At 40.1% G+C, this 20252-nt stretch overlaps 4 protein-coding genes across 5 annotated transcripts; 1 reads left to right on the top strand and 3 right to left on the bottom strand.

The window, feature by feature from the left end:
* Positions 1-2016: 2016 nt before the first annotated feature.
* On the top strand, positions 2017-6103 carry LOC122827343 (pyridoxal (pyridoxine, vitamin B6) phosphatase). Its single transcript, XM_044110165.1, has 2 exons — positions 2017-3881; positions 5068-6103. The coding sequence occupies exons 1-2, from the start codon at positions 3284-3286 to the stop codon at positions 5415-5417; spliced, it is 948 nt and encodes a 315-aa protein (XP_043966100.1). The 5' UTR covers positions 2017-3283; the 3' UTR covers positions 5418-6103.
* Positions 6104-6224: 121 nt separating this feature from the next.
* On the bottom strand, positions 6225-10250 carry mrps36 (mitochondrial ribosomal protein S36). The gene is made up of 6 exons (XM_044110174.1): positions 10226-10250; positions 9972-10120; positions 9671-9762; positions 8528-8591; positions 8113-8306; positions 6225-6684 (listed from the first exon to the last, which is right to left on the bottom strand). The coding sequence occupies exons 3-6, from the start codon at positions 9722-9724 to the stop codon at positions 6667-6669; spliced, it is 330 nt and encodes a 109-aa protein (XP_043966109.1). The 5' UTR covers positions 9725-9762; positions 9972-10120; positions 10226-10250; the 3' UTR covers positions 6225-6666.
* An 824-nt stretch (positions 10251-11074) lies between these two features.
* Positions 11075-15625, bottom strand: LOC122827332 (betaine--homocysteine S-methyltransferase 1). 2 transcript variants are annotated; one of them, XM_044110156.1, is made up of 8 exons: positions 15474-15625; positions 14408-14540; positions 13860-13972; positions 13577-13768; positions 13339-13486; positions 11943-12125; positions 11617-11845; positions 11075-11518 (listed from the first exon to the last, which is right to left on the bottom strand). In XM_044110156.1, the coding sequence occupies exons 1-8, from the start codon at positions 15489-15491 to the stop codon at positions 11341-11343; spliced, it is 1194 nt and encodes a 397-aa protein (XP_043966091.1). In that variant the 5' UTR covers positions 15492-15625; the 3' UTR covers positions 11075-11340. The 2 variants fall into 2 exon arrangements, with proteins under 2 accessions (XP_043966091.1, XP_043966098.1); XM_044110163.1 differs by having other exon boundaries at positions 13577-13714; positions 13881-13972.
* A 1074-nt stretch (positions 15626-16699) lies between these two features.
* LOC122827328 (betaine--homocysteine S-methyltransferase 1-like) lies at positions 16700-19947 on the bottom strand. Its single transcript, XM_044110141.1, has 8 exons — positions 19805-19947; positions 19197-19329; positions 18989-19101; positions 18709-18900; positions 17790-17937; positions 17514-17696; positions 17188-17416; positions 16700-17067 (listed from the first exon to the last, which is right to left on the bottom strand). Exons 1-8 carry the CDS (start codon positions 19820-19822, stop codon positions 16878-16880), a joined length of 1206 nt encoding a protein of 401 aa, XP_043966076.1. The 5' UTR covers positions 19823-19947; the 3' UTR covers positions 16700-16877.
* Positions 19948-20252: the final 305 nt, after the last annotated feature.

The following is a 20252-nucleotide window of genomic DNA, read 5'->3' as shown; positions in this document are numbered from 1 at the left end:
AAGCATAATCTGAGCAACATGAACAGAGGAAGGTATTTTTACTAAAATAGAACAGAGATATGGAACCAACATGTTCAGTACATCAACTTTGACACCTCTATTGTTCTTTTTTGTGTTTTTTCTTGTTGTTTTTTGTTCCTACACAAAACCCAGCCGAGAATTAGAGGTGCAAGGAATCCTGAACAGAGAAAAAGCCTCAAATCTTACACGTAACTCTGGTACCATGGCTGTGTTAGTGAAGCTGGCCTTAGATGAGCTCCACCCCCGCTGTTCAGAATGTGCTCCACCCACTGGATGACTGGACCTTACCAGAGGGGCCGCTTTTCATTGGCTGATGCACATTCTACGTGGTCACGTCGGTGGCCGTCTCACAAACACAAGTTTCTCGTTAGCTAAGTACAGCATAATAGTAGTTCTGATACAACTTCTACACTTTGAAGCCTGTCTGATACACAGTCTTATGTTAGCTAAACAGATCAATATGCAATGTGTGCTGTATCTGACACACACTAAAGATTTTATTTTAGCAGAAAAGGCTTTGGACTAAACTGTTACTCGTGTTAGCCACTCTAGCACCAAGTACAGCTAGTAAATCAACCATCGCTGTGTTCAGGGAAGCGCTGTTTAATAATCCAGAAATAAATATCAAGCCTGGAAACTTGATATCGTAACGGACTTAATGTTATGTTTTTAACGTAATCTTTGGGCGGTTGCCACGGTAACAGGTGTGCTTAAACCACAAAGAGAGAGAGAGTAAAAAGGTATGAGTGGTTTTGAGTTGATCACCTGTTCGGGTTATTTTACTTTTGTTTACCTTTGCTGTGGCACATTACAGCCGCCCTTTCTAAAGGTTGGACTAATTACGTCGTTCGTTTGTGACTATACGTCATTCATAACAAACATCAAATAGAACAAATATATTTCATAAATTTTTAACAAACAAATGGCTTCTTTACCGTAACAGAGCTCTTTGGTTCCTCCTATCAGTCTGTAGCTTCTCATATTGAGGTCATCAAACCAAATTTCTGATCTACCGTAACTGACCGACTGACACCTGCTGGCCTCAGGTTTGCAACCAGCTTGTGACTGAAAAACCAGTAATCTCCTCCCAGATGATGACATGAACTTGTTATTTCCTCTGTCTATTGTAGTAGATGATATATTGTGAAAATCCGGTAGAAATGATGCACTAATGGAGTCATGTTTACATAGAAACAATGCGCTACGAGGCTTTGCTTGTGAGACTTGCGGTCACGTGGGTCGGTTGTGGGCGGAGCTTGGTAAGGTCCATCGGAGGGCAGGAAGGACAGGCTGGGACCTGTGGATCCTGCTGAGGGGCAGAGCTGAAGACCTAAACCTTGTGAAGTAAAAAAAAATTTTTAAGAAGTTGGGGAAGAAGCAGTATTGAGTATTCCAGCAACATAATTACCTTAAACATAAGGACAAATCAAAACGAAAATGATCACTTTTCCATATAAATTTTAGTCTCCTGGCTTAAATTCAGTAGAAAGTCTGTAGAGTGAAGTGAAGAGTGTATAATAGTGGATCCAGGACTGTAGATGAGTGAGATTGTACAAAGAAGAATGCAGGAAGATCCTTCTCAGTGTAAACCTCAACTTTGCCAAATGGTAGTGAAGAAGGCTTGTTGGAGAAATGTATGCAAAAGAGGAATATATAAAGTACTAACAACAGGGATGCCAGCAGTGGGAACAGGGATTTTGTTATACAGTTACATCCTGAAAATTAGACAAATTAGAAATTGCACAATGATCACAATATCTGACTAACTTCATAATATAGGCATGTGAGGTGTAACGTATTTGAGGCATATATAATATAATACAAGCTAGTGTTGGGCTATAATGGTGGTACGCAGCCTTTATCATCCACAGAGCCATTTCGGGCCTCAGTCCAGCTAAAACTTTCATAAAGATCTAATGGAAATTTTCTTGTAACCAGCATTTTACTTAAATCTTTTGGTGTTAAAATGGAAAAAGGCATAAAGCCCTTGTAAAAAGATGGTTTACATGTTCTGTGAGATGTTAATATTTATGGAAAGAATGTAAAAAACAAAATACCCTGTCCAGCCTAATGACAAAAATAGATTATTTTTACTGACATCAACTCTTACCTCTGTGCTCTGATGGTGGTAGGTTACAACCCCATCTAGTGGCCAAATGAAAATACAACTTCGTGTCTCATTTATGTACTAGTAGTTCATTCATTAATTGTATACCTAGAAATAGCTGCTTTAACTTTTTAGCTCATATTGTTATGCATATGCAATCCTGTGTAAATAATATTCACTATAAACAAAATGGTGAGGAATAAAATGGGGAAAATATTGCTAGTTAGGTATGCTGTTGTTAGCTTTAACTACCATTTCTTTTATTCATTTTTATTTCTATTTGTCGTGGGAAAAAAAAAATATTTCCAAGCACTGCTCGGGTAAAAATCACTCAATCAAGTTTATTCGTGAATTGTGCACAACTCAGAGAGCTCATAGGACAATCAGTAATGAAGCAAGACTGAACGGAAAGCTCTGCCAGGCAGAGACAACACATGAGTTTTATGCAAAAGGGATAAGGAATCCAAAGCATGGGAAACAGACTGGTTCCCATGCAGTTGTGAAAAACAACGTCTAACCTTGTACATGTAACCCAAATAGTGAAAACTTGGTGGGAATATACAGAACTTAGAATAAACATACAGCAATACAACTAGCAGGTGTAACCTTATTGTAATTTTTCCACAACACTATTGTTGCTGTTTTTAATGTCGTTTTTATTCACCTGTCTCTAGAAAATTTAGCATAATTGTCGTAAATTAATGTTTTAATTAATGCCACATCCTACTGTCGGAACTTAAGTATCCAGTCGTGTAATTTAATATGTGAAGTTTGAAGAGAATATTACATTTTGACATTTTTACTTTTTACTTATTGTCATTATTGTTTATTTTTATATCATTCATATTAAGCCATGAGGGCGCAATTTTATTTTCCAAGGATTTAGCCTTCTGACACATTCAACTGTGATTGGCTGCAGTGCTGCGTTTTGATTGGTCGATCTGGACAAGAGAGCGTGGCTGGACGTCAATGTTTATGTAGCTCCTCTATGTCGGGTTTGTGCAACAGCATCAAGGTCTCTGCAATGTGATTTCCTGACGCTGATTTGTTGTCGTCCCGTATAAGCTCGCCGTTTTCCGTCACGTTATGTCGCAGCCTCTGACATGGGGCACCACTAGCCGGTGAAAGACGGAAGAGACGGAGGAAAACGCCGGAATGGCAGGCGCCTTTGCCTTCAAAGGCTGCCAGAAAATTCGCGGTGCGCAAATCAGGGTTCTGCTCGAAGCGAAGGACTTCTTCCTCTTCGACTGCGACGGGGTCATTTGGCACGGAGAGAATGCGATCACGGGAGCGGCCAAGGTGGTGAACGCTCTGATCCGCCGCGGGAAAAACGTGGTGTTCGTCACCAACAACAGCACCAGGCCCCGGGAGAATTACGTGAACAAGTTCACGCGCCTGGGCTTCACCGACGTGATGCTGGACCAGATCTTCAGCTCCTCCTACTGCTCGGCCCTCTACCTGAGGGACGTCGTGAAGGTCCGCGGCCAGGTGTTCGTCATCGGCTGCGAGGGGCTCCGCGTGGAGCTGCTGGAGGCGGGGATCCCCTGCGTGGAGGAGGCGGACGACCCGGACGCCACCATCTACAACTGCGCCCTGGCTCCGGACGTGAAAGCGGTTCTGGTGGGACACGACGACAAACTGACTTTTCTCAAACTGGCTAAAGCTTCGTGCTACCTGAGGGACCCTGAGTGTCTGTTCCTGGCCACCGACAACGACCCGTGGCACCCTCTGTCAGGTGGACGGATCCTGCCAGGTATGATGATGATGATGATGATGATGATGATGATTGGAGTAATGAAGCTTGACCCAGTTATAATCAGCTAATTCAAGCAAACAGTTTTCCCCTCATATGTTTAATATAATATTCTTTAGCTCTGTTCAAACCTGAAAATCTAAAGCTTTGGAGTTGTGTGTGAATCTTTGCTGTAATTCATCCCACCTTTTGCTTCAAATATAACAAATTTTATTGTTGCTGTTTTCTGTTCATTGTTTATCTACCCATCTTCACACCTGAACGTAGAAGTCTCATTTTAGTGTGCAGTAAAACAGAAATAACATCCTTGTGAAGATAATGTTTGTTTCATTGAATGCAGAATAGAATATGAATGTGTGAATAGAACTTGAACTAACTACATAATATCAGATAATTACCATTAAAACTCACCTTTGGTTTGGAAACAACTCGGCTAACAGCATTATAGACCGCCTGTTCGGAATATTTAGGGTCAGGAGAGCGACCTTTAACCATCATTTTAAAGTCTTATTGCAAATTCTCCTTTAGTTTTAGGTCTGGACATCGACTGGGGCATTCCTTCAAATGCAGATCCTTCAATCTTTACCTTTCCATTGAGATTCTGGCTGCATGTTTAGGGTCACCCTGCTGCTGGAAGGTGAAGCTCAGTCCCAACCTAAAGTCTTTAGCAGCTTTTAAAAGTTTTTCTCCCAGGATTGCCCAGTATTTACAAAAAAAAAAAGTCCAAACCCCTTGCTTTGTCCAAATGGAAATTATGGCACTCATTTTAATTTATCGTGTGATTGATTTATTACTTAATGTGACAGGCTTACACTCACATACATTTTTTTACCCAGAAATAACCATAAATCAGACCAGATGAAAAACCTGCCGCAGCATCATGCTGCCACCTGAGGAATAGTGCATACCAGGTGACATGCAGTGTTAATTTTCCATCAGTGTTTTGCTTGCGAGTCAAAAATCCAATTATCTGACATTTACTCCCATGCGGATTATTTAAATTACACACAGATTAACTTTATGAATTACTTGACTTTACATGTGAATTCCTTGCAGTTTTTAGATGTCTCAACGTAAATACAAATGCACAACACACACAACTAACATCAGTGATATGAACACTTGTGTAAATCTATGTCATAACACTTGGAGCCTCTTTCTGTCTTTGATGTTTTGCTCTCTGTAGGTTCTGGTTCCCTCACTGCCGCCCTGGAAGTGGCGTCGGGCCGTAAAGCGACTGTGATCGGCAAGCCGAGCCGCTTCATGTTCGAGTGCATCTCCAGCCAGTTCAGCGGCGTGGATCCCGCCCAGTGCCTGATGGTCGGGGACCGACTGGAGACCGATATGCTGTTCGGGTCCAACTGTGGCCTGGACACCATGCTCACCCTCACCGGCGTGTCTCAGATTGAGGAGGCCCAGGAATACAGAAGCAGCGACCTGACCACCAACCACAGCTACGTGCCTGACTACGTGGTGGACACCATCGCCGACTTCCTCCCAGCTTTTGAGGAAATAGAAGAGCAGAACGACGATTGACGAACGATTTCGTCGGCAGCACAGATCGCTTTTGCGACATTACGAGTGCAGTGTTGAGTCTCACGTTTGCACGAAAATTTTCCAGTTTATGGGAAGAAGAGGGGAGGGGGGAAAAAAAAAAACCAACCACTGCTTATATCAAAAGCAACGCACATCTAGGACTAATATCTGAAAAATATTGATTAACCTGTGCATTCCTGTGTTTCTTCTAGTGTTGTGGCCGTTTGTGACTGAACGTTTCGCTGTTGCCGTGTTTAATGGATATACTGCACTTTGTTATTCAAGTCCATTGGTAGTATTTGATATTAGGGTTTTGAACATTCAAAGTTATTTTTGTAAAACCATGAATTATTCTTAATTCATGTGTTTAGGAGCTGGTATTGTTTTGTGAATGCAGAATAACCTCCTCTGATCTGGCTGGCTGAGTGTCACTTCGAGGTGAAAACGTGCAGCTCTGGCAGAAAATAAAAGCGGCGACTGTGGGCGGAGTGTCTTCTCACCTGTCATGTCTGTACTACATTGTGCCAACATTTATCTGGGTAATGAACAACTCACTGGACTCTATTTTGGAAAACATTAATTCCCATGCCAGTGTTTAGCACTGACATGGGAATATGAATGCTGTGAATGTTTTTACCATTTAAAGCATGCCAGCAATGGTATCAATAAAATACCCGAGGAGCAGATTAAATATTGTTCATCTGATCAGCAGCGATTGCCTCTTCTTTCAACTAGTGCTTCGTATATTTCTCGGATGCCTGTGTTGTTTCAAAAAAAAAAAAAAAGACATTTTCACAACAAACCAAATCATTATAATCAATTTAATCCAGTGGTTCACAACAAAACAGTTTCAAAAAATTTTAATAACCACTTTTTTTTGAAATTTTCCCTGATTTAAAATGAAACCAGATGTCATTTTATTTTGTTGACTTGCATTTGAGGATAGTTACAGTTCATGTGTAGCTCCATCAAATTTGAATGATCATTTAAAACCAATCTGTCTCCACTGCCGTCATGGTTCAATTTTATTGAAGAAAAAAAAATAAAAAAAAGGCTTTTTTTGTGTATTACAATGAAACTATCCTTTAGTGTGAACTTAAAATACATTGTAGTCATTTGAAATAAACATTATGTACATTGCAACAGGATTTATGTAATATATCCTATGAATCTCACAGCATTAGGGTTGTGCTGATGAGGAGAAGAAAGACTCGTCTTCCTTTGGCTGTAGAGAATGAATTGTTTCGGATCACTCTGGTCCACCACGCTGTGGCAAAGAGAAATTACAATTCAGTGTTATTTTAAAAAAGCACCAAATATTTAATCATTTCTTTAACCACATAATCCTTCTCACACTTCAAAAACAGTCTTACCAAGTATTTTTGATCTCGTTTCTAGTGCAAATATCTGCGTACACCTAACATAAGACAAAACAAACTTACAAGTAACTGTTGAGGAAAAATATTGGAGCATTTTTTAAGCCCATAATTCCTTAATATTCATAAAAAAGTACTTGTTCCACTGGCATATTAATTCATTTATTACATGGGAAAATGTGTTGTAAGTGAAATAATTCACCAGTAGAACTAGTACTTTTTAAAAATCAATATTAAGGCATTATTTACTTAAGACAACCTCCAATACGGTGCCGTTACTTGAAACTAAACCAAAAATACTTGGTAAGATTTTGTGTTTTTGCACTAATAGACAGGATACCATCTCACAGCAGGGCCAACACACACATCCAAGCACACACACTTTGTCCAATTTAAATGTGCTAAATAATTAAACATACACTGAATTACCTGGGGTATTTGCTTTTACACACACATGGACCATAACTGCATCCTACCTCAGTAGGACACTCAGTGCTCACTGACGCCCCTCTAAGGTTTTTAACACCCTAACGCTTTGCGGCAAAACTGCCATTTTCTCCCATTGCTTCCGCAGAAGTTGATAACTTCTGGTTGTGGAATATTTAGCAGAGAAGAAATTATTTCACAGGAAGCATCCCACCATGGCAGGAAGTCACTGAACTACAGAGAGCAATCCAGTCTTTCCCAAATGTTTGTAGAAACAGTCTGCATGCCTAAGTGCTGGACATTATACACCTCTGGCCAAGAAAGGAACAGAAACACCTGAATTAAATGGTTTGAGAAAGCGAGTGCATACTTTTGGCATTATAGTGTGCGTGTCTTTGGACTGTGGTTGGAAGCTACAGTAAGCAGGAAGAGTTGTGTTCCAAGTACTCAACACAATTTCTAACCTCCCATTTTTGGCCATTCTACCTCAATGCTATTACATTGTCACTAGTTTATTTCCTCACACTGTACTTTCCAATGAATGAGAGGTTTCTGCACCTCCACTGACCACTAGAGGATGAACCACCTTCAATATTTCATCAGCTTGTTAGCATGAGATGATGCAGGAGAGACTGACTTCTGCTCACTGCAACCATTGTGTGTGGAGTTTGGAGGTGGGTGCGCATTTCCCCAGCTGGTAGCCCCATCTATTGGGAGTGTGCTGCTTTACCTCCGTGGACACAGTAACATTCAAGTGATATCTATGAATGTACAAACAAAAAAAAAAAAAAAGAAGCTTTTCTTCTGGTCTAAAAGCACACAAATAAACTTCCTAAACCAATGAAGTAATAAAAATAATTGGCCATACTTCTATGGTAGGCTGCGGCCCTCACCTGGATGTAGTCCATTTCATCCAGAGTTAACGGTCTCCTGCGATACCTGGCGGGCAGCTGCTGAACAGAGGCCAGTGAGTCCGGCGTTCCCACGGTGGGAGTCAAAGGTACTTGAGGTCTGGACGACATTGAGGCTGAACTGGGGGCGTTGTGTTGTGGAACGTTAAGACCTAGCAGTTTCAATGCCTCTTGGACTAAAAAACAAACAATGGCGAAAGACACTCAGAGTGCAGCAGGAAATCCTTTCATTTAGTTTTAACAGATGCAGGAAAGTTAAAGTGTTTTCTCCAGCTTCCCACAAAAACTCATTCTGCTAAAATAAACCAGATATCTTTTTGATCAGTAAAGACATAAGCTTTTGGCACGTACTCTGCTGGTTGTTTAAATCTCACACATTTTGTATAAATAGACTTACCATTGGGCCTTGGTATATCCTGTCTGTTTGGGAACTTGATCATAGGAGCATGTGGCCGAACAGCCTGAGCAAAAACACACATAACAACCCAAATCATTTATTGCTTTAAAAAAAAAAATCATAAAAAGATAAAGAATTTTGATGCCTTCTTTTAGTATCAAGCTCATCTGTATGGAAAAAAGCAACAACAACAAACAAGATAAGCCAGGAAAAGCTTGATGGATACATCTGTAATTGATATAATGTTTAAGTTTGGATATATGATTAGCCTACAGAATATTAAACGTCTAATACAATTGTACAAAAACAGAAAAACACAGATAAGGAATCATCAATCAATCATTCCAGTCATTAATATGCATTGAGATTTTCTCAAGGGAACATTTGTTAGAATGTAAGAGGCTTCCACACCAGGCAGTCTCCAGTTTTGTGAGAAAAATAGTCCATTTACTGTACTATAAATCAGCAACCATTTCAAGTTAATTAATATACACTTTTAAAACACAGAGTAACGAGATCCTAATTAACTTGGCTGTCTTGAATCAAATTGAGCAAATAGAATCAGTCTTCATAGGTTTTGTAGATGTTTTTGCTAAGACATATTAACAGGCAAATTAATGATAATTGAAATAACAGTATGAAAAGTCTGTTTTCCGAAATCTTTGTGTTTCTCCACAAAGATTGGATGCATAGACATTTTAATAATACAAAACCGTGAACGCGTATGCAATACACAGCCGCCGGCTGAATCCCACCCGAGTTACCAAATGGAAAATAAATTTGGCACCCCTATGAAAATGTTCTGGGGGCGCCACTGGTGCAAAGCGTTCAGGTGCAACTATTCAATCCTGCCTAACTTGTAACAGGCCATAATATAGCAAAAAAGCTAAATTATCAAGTGACCTGAAACACATTTTAATTACTAGAAATATACTATTGCAGCAGAGCAAAACACAAGACACGACTGCAAATTGTTCGGTTTAGCAAGGACATCAACAAGGGTACGAGAGGTATTTAAGCCAATAGCCCTCACTAAAATGAGTCAAAAACATGCCGAATTAATTTTTGTACTTTAACCCTATACTAAAACATCAACAAACAAAAAGAGAGGTAGAACGATTCAAATTTCTTCAGCAACATTACCTGAATTACTCTAGCAGAGGGAGCTGCCATTTTGGAGCTGACTTTGCTCCCCATGACGACCTCAAGGTTTACTTCCGGGTATAAAACGCCTCCTGTAGCAACAAAAACCCACCACAAGAGGGCACTGTTGTTATTGCCAAAAAACGTACTTTCTAGAATAAAACGAGAGGGCTATCATTTGTTCAAAGCAAAGAATGTATGAAGATTAAGGAGGCAATGATACGAGACTGCTGCTTAGCACAGCTCAGAAATGATCACATTTTAACCAGATAACTTAAATAAACGTTAGCTACATTTGTACCGTTTAGATAGCTGTTGTCAGGGGCTGTCCTGCTTGGTCGAATAGCCAGGCCATAATAATGCAACCTCTAGATTATGGAAAAATATCCCAGATGAATACAAGACCGTCATCCAGAATGAGGTAAAACAGCATAAGCTTCAGTAAGGCCGCTAAGATAAAAAAAAAAAAAAAAAGATTACTAAGTCTGTTTATAATGTTAAACGTTAAGACAAGCTCACTAGAAAAAAGAGAAGCTATCTTTAATTTCAACCTACCTTTGGAGAAAAGATAACGTTGTCATATGACCAGAATCTATCCTATCAGTAATAAGGACCATAGCAGAGATCCTTTATAGGTCAAGATGCATCACTGCACGAATACTCAAGAAAATGCATATATTTAGTGCACCAACTCTCTCTCTCCCTCTCTCTCTTTTTCTCTTTATCTATCTTTCGCTCTCGCTTTTTAAAAAAATGTTTTAGTACATTAAAATGTTTCAGATAAAAAAGATCTAAGAGTTAATATCAGGCAAACTGTAAATGAAAATCTTGATTTAAGAGATAATTTTCTTTATTAGCAAAAGTTATTCTCCATGTAGAAAATTATCACTGTATTAGCTCATTCAATATGTTTTTATGTTTACTAAAGTTATGTTTGTGTGAGGGTTGCATCGTGGCTCTCCATAGTTAACATACAGCAGCTCATTCAGTGTAGATGGCTGACTAGATTGAGTTATCTGTATTTTTCAGTAGTGGAAAAATGTCCATTATTAGTTGTTCCATATTTTCTCTAAAAGTTAAGAAAATTCTTCTCAGAAAGCTTAGGTTGATTTGGAGTTCATCTGAAAATTTATGACTGATAGTAGAAGTGAACTACAGAGAAATGAAAGCAAATAAGATTTTAACAAGCCAAAACATGTAATACAGTATTATTTATCTGGTGGAAAATATTATATTTATTCATATAAATTTGTTTCTTTTTTCTAAAGCACAAGAATACATTTAATCTGATCATACTTAAACATAGTTTTAATATTTTTAATGCTTACAATTTGAAGTATGCAAATCTTTTTTCTAGTATAGATGGTAGAAGAAGTAAGACATCAAAAACTTCATTCAACACAGTCAAGTTACCAATTTGTATTTTATTAGATATTACTTCATTTAACAAACTGGTCCAGGATAAAGGAAAACAAACAGGTCCCTTTTTCAACATGTGGCTAACTCCTAACCTGAGACACTGTGGCCTCATTTTCCAAGAAATCGATGTACAGAGCAGTGCAGTCTCAAGTTAGAAATTGCTGCTTGGTTTATACAAAACTGTCCACTATCTTGTGCTTAGGCGCTTCATGAAGCTGCTTAACTCGCATCTGCTTTCAGGTGGGAACCACTCAGTGGGTCTTTGACCTGTCAAACAGCTGTTTGAGTTGGTCCTTGGTGGTGGCCTCTTTCTGCTGCATGAGATCAGCATGGCCCCTGGTAACACCCCAGGAGTCTGGGGCCGACATGGATGGACACAAAGGGCGGCCAGAGGCTGGCTTCAGCTTCTCCCAGTAATCACGGCGGGCTCTGAATGACAGTGAGGAGTTTAGCTGTATCACATTGGTGATTAGAAGCCATAATACATTCATTTCCAAGGTAATAAAAGACAAATGGTTGCTCCTCACCTGGCTCTGACCCAGGGTTTGGTGTGCATCTCCAGACCAGCACCCCACATTCCATGTTTCTCTGATGCAGCAGGGAGGAAGCCCCTCTCTGGGGCCAGCTCCTCTGACACAGCCCTGATGTGATAAGGCTCATAGCCACAGCAGCCTCCGATGTAGCGGATGCCAGCATTGTAGGCCTCCCTGGCGTACTGGTGCATGTCCCAGCGGGTCAGGATTCTGGGCTCCAGGGCTAAGAAACAAGAAAACACGGACAGAAAAACATAAGATGCTAAATTACAATATTCGCTTGTCTCCACTTTTTCTATGTGGAAGCAGGTTGTTGTTACCAAAGGGGAATTCAGGCAGATCGATGAATCCCTGACAGTTGCAGTCGGGAGTGTGGTAAGCCAGCGGCTGCACCATGTAGTGAGCCTTCAGCCCGGCCTTCTCCACTCCCTCCTTCATCATCTTAACAGTCTTCACACAGGTCAGGGGGTCAAAGTGGCAGTTGACTCCCACAATCTGGGCACCTAGACAGCATGCAGCAGTTAGAGGAAAACCCGTAAGTTCACAACAATATTATTAACTAAAACCGTGTCATTACGTTTAGCTAGAAATGCCATTAAACGTTTTTTCTGGTCGCAATATATTGTGCTATTACCAAATGCTTTAAGTCCTTAATATGTGTATAACCCACATTTAATAAAGCAAACTTCCTACTGCCATATCTTTAACCACAACAGATCCACATTTCTGACACTACTTGAATTTAATTTATTTTATTTGCACCTTTTGCTCTTGTAATACAGCTGAAAACAGACATAGATAAATATTGTACAAATATTACCCATTTTCTCACTGTCACATTTATTTATCTATGCTTTTCCTGTTTTCTGTCAGTTAGGATTACCTAAATTATTTCTGCTTACTAAATGCCAGACAAAATGGAGAGAGAGTTATTTTCTAATAATGTTCTACCAAGTCAAAGTTTGCATGCATCCTCTTAATATTTGATAGCTAGCCCAATTGTATAGCTTTACTCAGATCTACTGGACATAATTTAACATATTTCTCACAATAGTTTTTTGGAATTTTGACCCATTCTTTCTGACAGAACTGGTTTTACTGAGTCCAGCTTTTAACACACTTTCTCAGCTCTGACCACAAATTTTCTATCTGCCTGAGATCAGCATCTTTTCATGGTTAGTCAAAAATAATGGCTTTGTTTTCCTTAAGCCACTTTGAAATGAAATTGGAAGTGTCTATTTAGAAAACATATTTGCAGCTAAGGTTTTATTTCCCGGTCGGTGTTTTGAGATGTTTCTTCAACATTTTCATGTAATATTCTTTACTTGTGGTGTTATCAATTTTGTGAGATTTTTCACTTTCTCATACAGCATAAACCAATACCACATGTGTGTTCGTGGTTTTACCGTAAAATACATCCACAGGACTGCCTCCATTTTGAATAGCCCTGGAGGCCTTGACATCATCAATGATTACTAAATCATTTAATTCAATGAAATGAATTAAGAAGATACGCACTTCGTAATTCCAAAATGTCACAAAAAGAAAAAACAAAACATCAATTTAAAAATTCTCTCATTCATCATTCTGGCACTTGGTAAAGTGAAATAATTTTGGTAATCCTAACTGACCTAAAGCTTTGAGTCCAGCTCTGTATGCGTGTAAGACTTAAAATGAACGATTAGGTTGGGGTGCGTTACAGACTCCGTTACGTACCGGCTTTAACCAGCTTGGCGGCACAGTCTCCAGGTGAGTTGCCGTGCATGTCTCCGTCAGGTCCGATGCACAGAGAGGCCGCCACAGGCTTTCCCGACTCCTTCAGGACCTCCACCGCCCACACAGCCTCTTCAACATGCTCAAAGTACTGCAGGACAAAGCTCTCAGTCAAATCACGGTCATCAACATCTATCCAGCAGATACTGGTATTTTGCTTCCTCAATAGCTTAATTTCTACCTCAGCAATGAGGAAGTCAACATTCTTCTTAGTGAACACATCCAGTTGTTTCTTGAAGATGGCTTTCACCTCCTTGTCGCTCTTACAGCTCAAGTAGGATGGAGTCTGGGACACTCCTCCGGCCACCAGAGCGTCGCCCTCACTGGCGACTTCCCGGGCCAGATCGCAGGCGGCCTCGTTGATCTGAGCTCCCTGTAGGCCAATGTAAAAAAATAAAAATAAAAATAAAAAATGAAACGCAAATCAATAAAGTGTCACAAAGAATTATAATCTCTTGTCTTACAGTGAGGGCGAGCTTGTTGCCTCTGTTCTCCAACTTGTCATCACTGGCATAGAAAGTGAAGGTCTGCATGACGTTGGCTCCGGCCCGCAGAAACTCCCTGTGCAGCTGACGCACTGGAAGTCAACCAGAGACGATGCAATGAACAATAATAAGAATACAGGAAGTATAAGGATTTGTTTTAATGTCGTTTCATAAAACTGTAGAAAATGTTGAACGTTCTCCTGATTGTGCTGAGTTAGGATTCAGTAATCCACTACTTGGAGAGCCTTCTTGATTTGTTTGTGTTCCTTGAATGAGATTTTACTTTAATGTTTACTTTAAGAATTTCAACGTTTGAAAAGATTTTATGAAATTGTACATTGCTGCAGGAGAGCTGATCAGATTCCTGTCCTGTATGCCAACTGAAGAAAATGCAACAGTTCAACATTTTGTAGAAAGTACCTTAATTTGGTGTGGAGTTCATCATTCAAGATGCAGGAATGATTTTTTATTATTATTATTATTATTATTTTTTTTTTCAGAATTACAACATTAAAGTTTAATCTCACCAGCTTCTGGGTGCTCTGCAGCAGCCTCAGGGGTCCAGGGCCCAGCCTTGACGTATCCTCTCTTCTCCAGGGCAAACACAAACCCTCCATCCCCGATCACAATCTCTCCAGCGTTAAGACGCTCCAAGATACCCTGTGGTAATTTATCAGTGATTTCAGTAAAACGTTGGATCAGTCCGGCTGCAAATAAATCAGCTGAGCCAAAAATAACTTCTGTTCTCGTTCCTTGACAATTTTATGAACACCGTCTGATTTTAATCTCTGACAATCCAATATGTGTTGTTCAACGTGTGTCCTGGAATCTTTTGATCCATTCCGCTTTATCACAGTCGCAATGAGTCATGAAAACAGCTGCTTGTGAAATAAGCTTGTACCGGTTGACACCAGAAGCTTTTATCAAGATGTAAACGTTAAACTTTATCACCTCCTGGATTCTGCAAAAATGAATCTGCATCCAAGTAGGTCAAGAAGTGCAATCTGCAGAGCGAATAACATGTATTACATGTTATCCCTTCCCTTCCTTGCAGGATTGATTTGTCGTTATTCATTCTTGCTGTTTAATGTAAGAGTGTGGACTCTTCCTAGTCCACACTCAAGAAATGGACTTTAGGCCAGTCTTAAGTTAAAAAAATAAAAGCAAATGCTTTTGATACTTTAAAAAATGTATTCTAACCATTCTATCATTTAGAAATAGTAAAAAAAACAAACAAAAAAACAAAAATAAAAACATGATTTCAACTCATTTCCAGGACAGAAGCTTGGATTCAAGGCTTTATAAAACATATCTTAGTTGCACTGGTGTTTCATTTTTGCAGCAACAGTTGGCATTTTGGAGAAATGTGACTCTGGTGTGCCAGCTGTGCAGAAGATTTATTATGAGTCCACAACCACCTGACCCCCATGTGTTGTAAAAGAAAAAATAAAACCCTCCTTGAAATGAAGCATCTTAGTAAAATTTTGGTTAATCAGTCTTAAACCAATAATAACACACTTTATAAATAAACTCTGCGTCTTCAGTCTACAGCACAGTTCTTTCCCAGAAAGCATTCCTGTTTTTCACACATACCTTCTTTGTTGGTGCCATTCTCCTGCTGCTGTGTGGACCCCTGACTGCTCAGACTTTGAGAAGCTGAAGTGACACCAGAGAGGTTCAGGGGGCCTCATTAAATCCCCCAGAAACAGGGGAGGGGTCTGTGCAGGAGCCACTCTGATTGGTAAAAGACAAATTACTCAACACCTCCCCTTTTTAACTGAATGACAGCATTGTGAATGCGTTTTTGCATCTAGTTTGGTCCGGATTAATTGCGGTCCTCCATGTTTTCTGTGCACTTTTCTGCTGGCTTGTGGTTCTCTGTTTGCTTGATTTTTTTAAAAGAATTTTTTGACACACAATGCGTCTTGTTTCATAATGCTTGTTTCAATCACAAACAACGTTTTATATTGGGGTTTAATGTCATAAGCAAAGCAGTGCATTGTGATAAAAATGCAAGTCTTATGAGAGTGATGTATATTTGTAATCGCCATCTTTGAGGCAATACTTTGCAGAACCACCAGTCACTTGTTTATATCAGTGTCTTTTAGTCAGTAGCTGAACCAGTTTGATGCACCTAGAGTCTAAACTCTACTTTGCAAAATAGCTCTTGTTTAGTCAGATTTGATGGAGGTCTTTAAATTCTTAGTTATAGATTTAAATCTGGACTTTGACACATTATGTATTGAGTTAAACTATTCTCTTGTAACTCTGGTTGTTTGTTCCTAGCGCTGTTGAAAGGTGATCTTTTCAGGTTTTCTCCCAGTGTTACCCTGTGTCCAGCTCTTCCTGCAGAAACAGATCATTTCCACAGCATAATGCTGCCACTGTTATGTTTCATCATGTGGACGGTGTGTTTAGCGTGATGTTTGGAGACACGTTTTCCTTTGCTGAAATTGTTTTACATCACGGTTCATTCTAAATGTTCAAGTTTGAGCGTTATAGCAAAATAGAATTGGGTTATTTTATAACTTTCTGTCAATTTCAACGTTATAGCTGCTGCAAAAAAATCCAGATTTGATGAATGCACTAAAGGAGTTGTTCTTTTGGTCCCTTAATTTCACAAAAACTTTAATGAAAATAGCATTAAAATTTGTAGTTGCAGTGTGACAGAATGTTTTTATAAGGTAATGTAAATTCAATTTGTATTTAGAAAGTTATTGAGTCAATTTCTGAATCAGTAAATGTGTGAAATATGTTAGAAATAATAAATGACTCGCATTTGTTGCTCTGATCCACTGATTGAAACTCAGACCCAGAGCTCTCAGATTGAGTTACAAACTCAGATTTTATTGTTTCAGGGCTTGTCATTTTAAGACTCCTCAACTGGAGCGTCACTATTACAAGTGCTTCTATGAACTTCTGGACTAACGTGAAAATCTCTGTCATGTTGACATAAGAGACAGACGCATTTCTATTTATTCACTACACGATGTTCATTCATGCAGAAGATTTGACCTTCTTCTGCTTCTCCAGCACGTGCCTCATTTCCTGGGTGCTGGTTGCCTCTTTGTGCTGCAGCAGGTCACTGTGGCCCTTGGTCACTCCCCAGCTCTCAGGTGTGGATAATGACGGGCACTTGGGACGACCAGATGCAGGTCGGATGTTTTCCCAGTATTCGCGTCGGGACCTGTTATAGATAGACACAAAAGGAATGACTTTTTGTTTTGTCACAAAAAAAACAAAAAAAAAATCGACAAAAAAACAAAGAGGTGGATTGCAGAGTTCTTGAGGCTTGCAGATGTTTTACCTGGCTCTGACCCAGGGTTTGGTGTGCATCTCCAGACCAGCACCCCACATTCCATGTTTCTCTGATGCAGCAGGGAGGAAGCCCCTCTCTGGGGCCAGCTCCTCTGACACAGCCCTGATGTGATAAGGCTCATAGCCACAGCAGCCTCCGATGTAGCGGATGCCAGCATTGTAGGCCTCCCTGGCGTACTGGTGCATGTCCCAGCGGGTCAGGATTCTGGGCTCCAGGGCTAAGAAACAAGAAAACACGGACAGAAAAACACAAGATGCTAAATTATAACATTCGCTTTTCTCCACTTTTTCTATATGGAAGCAGGTTGTTGTTACCAAAGGGGAATTCAGGCAGATCGATGAATCCCTGACAGTTGCAGTCGGGAGTGTGGTAAGCCAGCGGCTGCACCATGTAGTGAGCCTTCAGCCCGGCCTTCTCCACTCCCTCCTTCATCATCTTAACAGTCTTCACACAGGTCAGGGGGTCAAAGTGGCAGTTGACTCCCACAATCTGGGCCCCTTGGAGTTCAAAGCAAAAATATTACAGTCGCGTATTTTCAAATTAAGGAAGAAATCCGAGACGTTTCATGTTGCAGTCTATTCAGGGCGCACCAGCTTTCACCAGCCGGACGGCACACTCTCCGGGCGAGACGCCGTGCATGTCTCCTTCTGGTCCGATGCACAGGGAGGCGGCCACCGGCTTCCCGCTGGTCTTCAGCACCTGAACAGCCCACTCTGCTTCCTCCACATGCTCAAAGTACTGCCAACACATAAACACAACACGAAGAATTAAATGTCTACACTTTTCAGGCTAAGTACATTTGGCCGTTTGAAGCCTGATACAAAAAGAAAATGTCATAAAAATGAAAAGTGAAGGTGTGTGACAAAGCAAAATTTGAGTTGATTTTGCAGGTGGCCAAATAGTGACGGTTTTGTAAAGAAAACGTAAAAGTCCATTCTATTGCTAAATGTATGCAATAAATACTATGCAACTATTTGAAAATTATATCACCAACATGAAATAAATCCTCAAACTTTAATAAATCAGAATTAACACATATTCTCTCTATTGCTCCATCTTTGTTTTTGGTGCAGATCTAGAACTACACATGCAGGAATGGTGTTTTGGGTCTCGAATTATTTGTAGAAATAATGGTGTGCTTATAAGTTTGTTTTCTCTCTTTTTATTTTTTTTGAATATGGACAAGGCCTTTGAAAAACCTAAAGTTGTAAAAAAATCTTTCAAAATGTAATTTTGAGGGTCCCAAAACCTACTCTGGCCCAAAGAGTCAAATCTGTTCTGAATTCAGATTGGAATTATAAAATCACATAACAAAATCTAATAGCATTTATCAGTTTATAAATTTACAATTTTATAATTTTATTTTATTTTATTTTATGACACAGAAAGCACAGAGTGTATTCAGCACAACAGTCGGTGAACTCAGCAGGCTTTTGAGAAAAGCAGTCATTCTACAGCCGGAGCGATCAATGATTTGACGTTAAAGAGTTAAGAGCTACATAAATTCACCTCAGCAATCAGGAAATCCACATTCTTTTTGACAAACACGTCCAGCTGTTTCCTAAAGATGGCTTTCACTTCCGGCTCGCTCTTGCAGCTCAGGTAGGACGGAGTCTGGGACACTCCTCCAGCTACCAGTGCGTCTCCTTCGTTGGCAACTTCCCTCGCCAGGTCACAAGCAGCCTCGTTGATTTGTGCTCCCTGGAAAAAGAAAATAACAGATTGTCACCTTTACTGCTTGCTGAAAAGATGTGTTTGGAGCATTGAGGTGCTGTCCTTGGGTACCTACAGTGATTTTCAATGCCTGACCCCTGTTCTCCAGTTTGTCATCGCTGGCGTAGAATGTGAAGGCCTGCATGATGTTGGCTCCTGCCCTGACAAACTCCCTATGCAGCTGTCGCACTGATAAAAAAACCCAAAACAAAACACATCCAGTCACCTTAATGTGAAAATGTGAGATTGAATTTGGATAAAATGTAAGATTAAAACCGTCATACCAGCTTCAGGGTGAGTGACAGTAGCCTCAGGAGTCCATGGCCCAGCTTTCACATAGCCCCGTTTCTCCAGAGCAAACACAAAACCTCCATCACCGATTACAATCTCTCCGGCGTTCAGGCGCTCCAGGATGCCCTACGTGAGAAGAAAGAACTATTAAATTTGGGTTTAATACTTTAAAAAATGCGCTGTGCTTCTTTCTTACATCTCAGTAAAGAAAAAAAAAAACAACAACAAAAAAACACAATTAAAATGGGCAGAATGTTCTTGCAAAACAGAAAGAACAGAAATTGATGCTTTGGATGAATTATTTGAAAATTGATCAAAAATCACTGCGCAATCACAAAAATGTAACCAGATGTGCCTTAGGGGTACAAAGGTGCAAAGATAAGGCTGTTTTTTCTTTTGCCAGAAATCGGCATGGACTGACATAGTCTGGATTTTCAACTAAACACAAGGAAACAGTTCAATTTTTTTTTTTAAAAGCTGCATGAACACCTTCCCAGTAACAGCACAGACGAAAGAACATCCACCTCCAGCAGTTTCTTTACAATAACCCATTTTCAATCTGTGTCATGCATTGGGAAAATCTCTGCAGATTGTGTGTTACCTTCTTGGTTGGTGCCATCTTCGTCCCGTCTCAGTCGCAGCACAAAGCCCTTGGTAACAGCGAGCCTCTCAGCTGACCTGATGAGTACCAGAAGCTGCTCGTCTCCTCTTTTTTATAGCAGCAGGATGAATGGGAGGATTTCAGCTTGGTGCCAAACTTACATCAAATATGTGCATGTCTGTTGGAATGTTGTGCAAGCCCACTGATCAATTGAGATAGAATAGGTTGTATTAGTTCTCCGAGGCAGCAGAGAAAGGATCTGTGATAGAAAGACAGATGAGCCTGTGTAGTGGTCAGTCCGGGTTATAATGTTGCTTATTTAAGATTTCCACTGAGTCCAGCTGAGCTTTGAAAACCCAAAAGGTTATTCTGTGTTCATGTGTAAGGGATGAAAGGATGTTCCGGGTTCTGCTTAACAGAACATAAAATCCTTATTATGCAACCAGCT

This window comes from Gambusia affinis, linkage group LG03 (genome assembly GCF_019740435.1).
Source record: "Gambusia affinis linkage group LG03, SWU_Gaff_1.0, whole genome shotgun sequence".
NCBI lineage: Eukaryota > Metazoa > Chordata > Actinopteri > Cyprinodontiformes > Poeciliidae > Gambusia > Gambusia affinis.
Note: the sequence above shows the minus strand (reverse complement) of the source record. Positions and strands in the feature narration are given on the sequence as shown.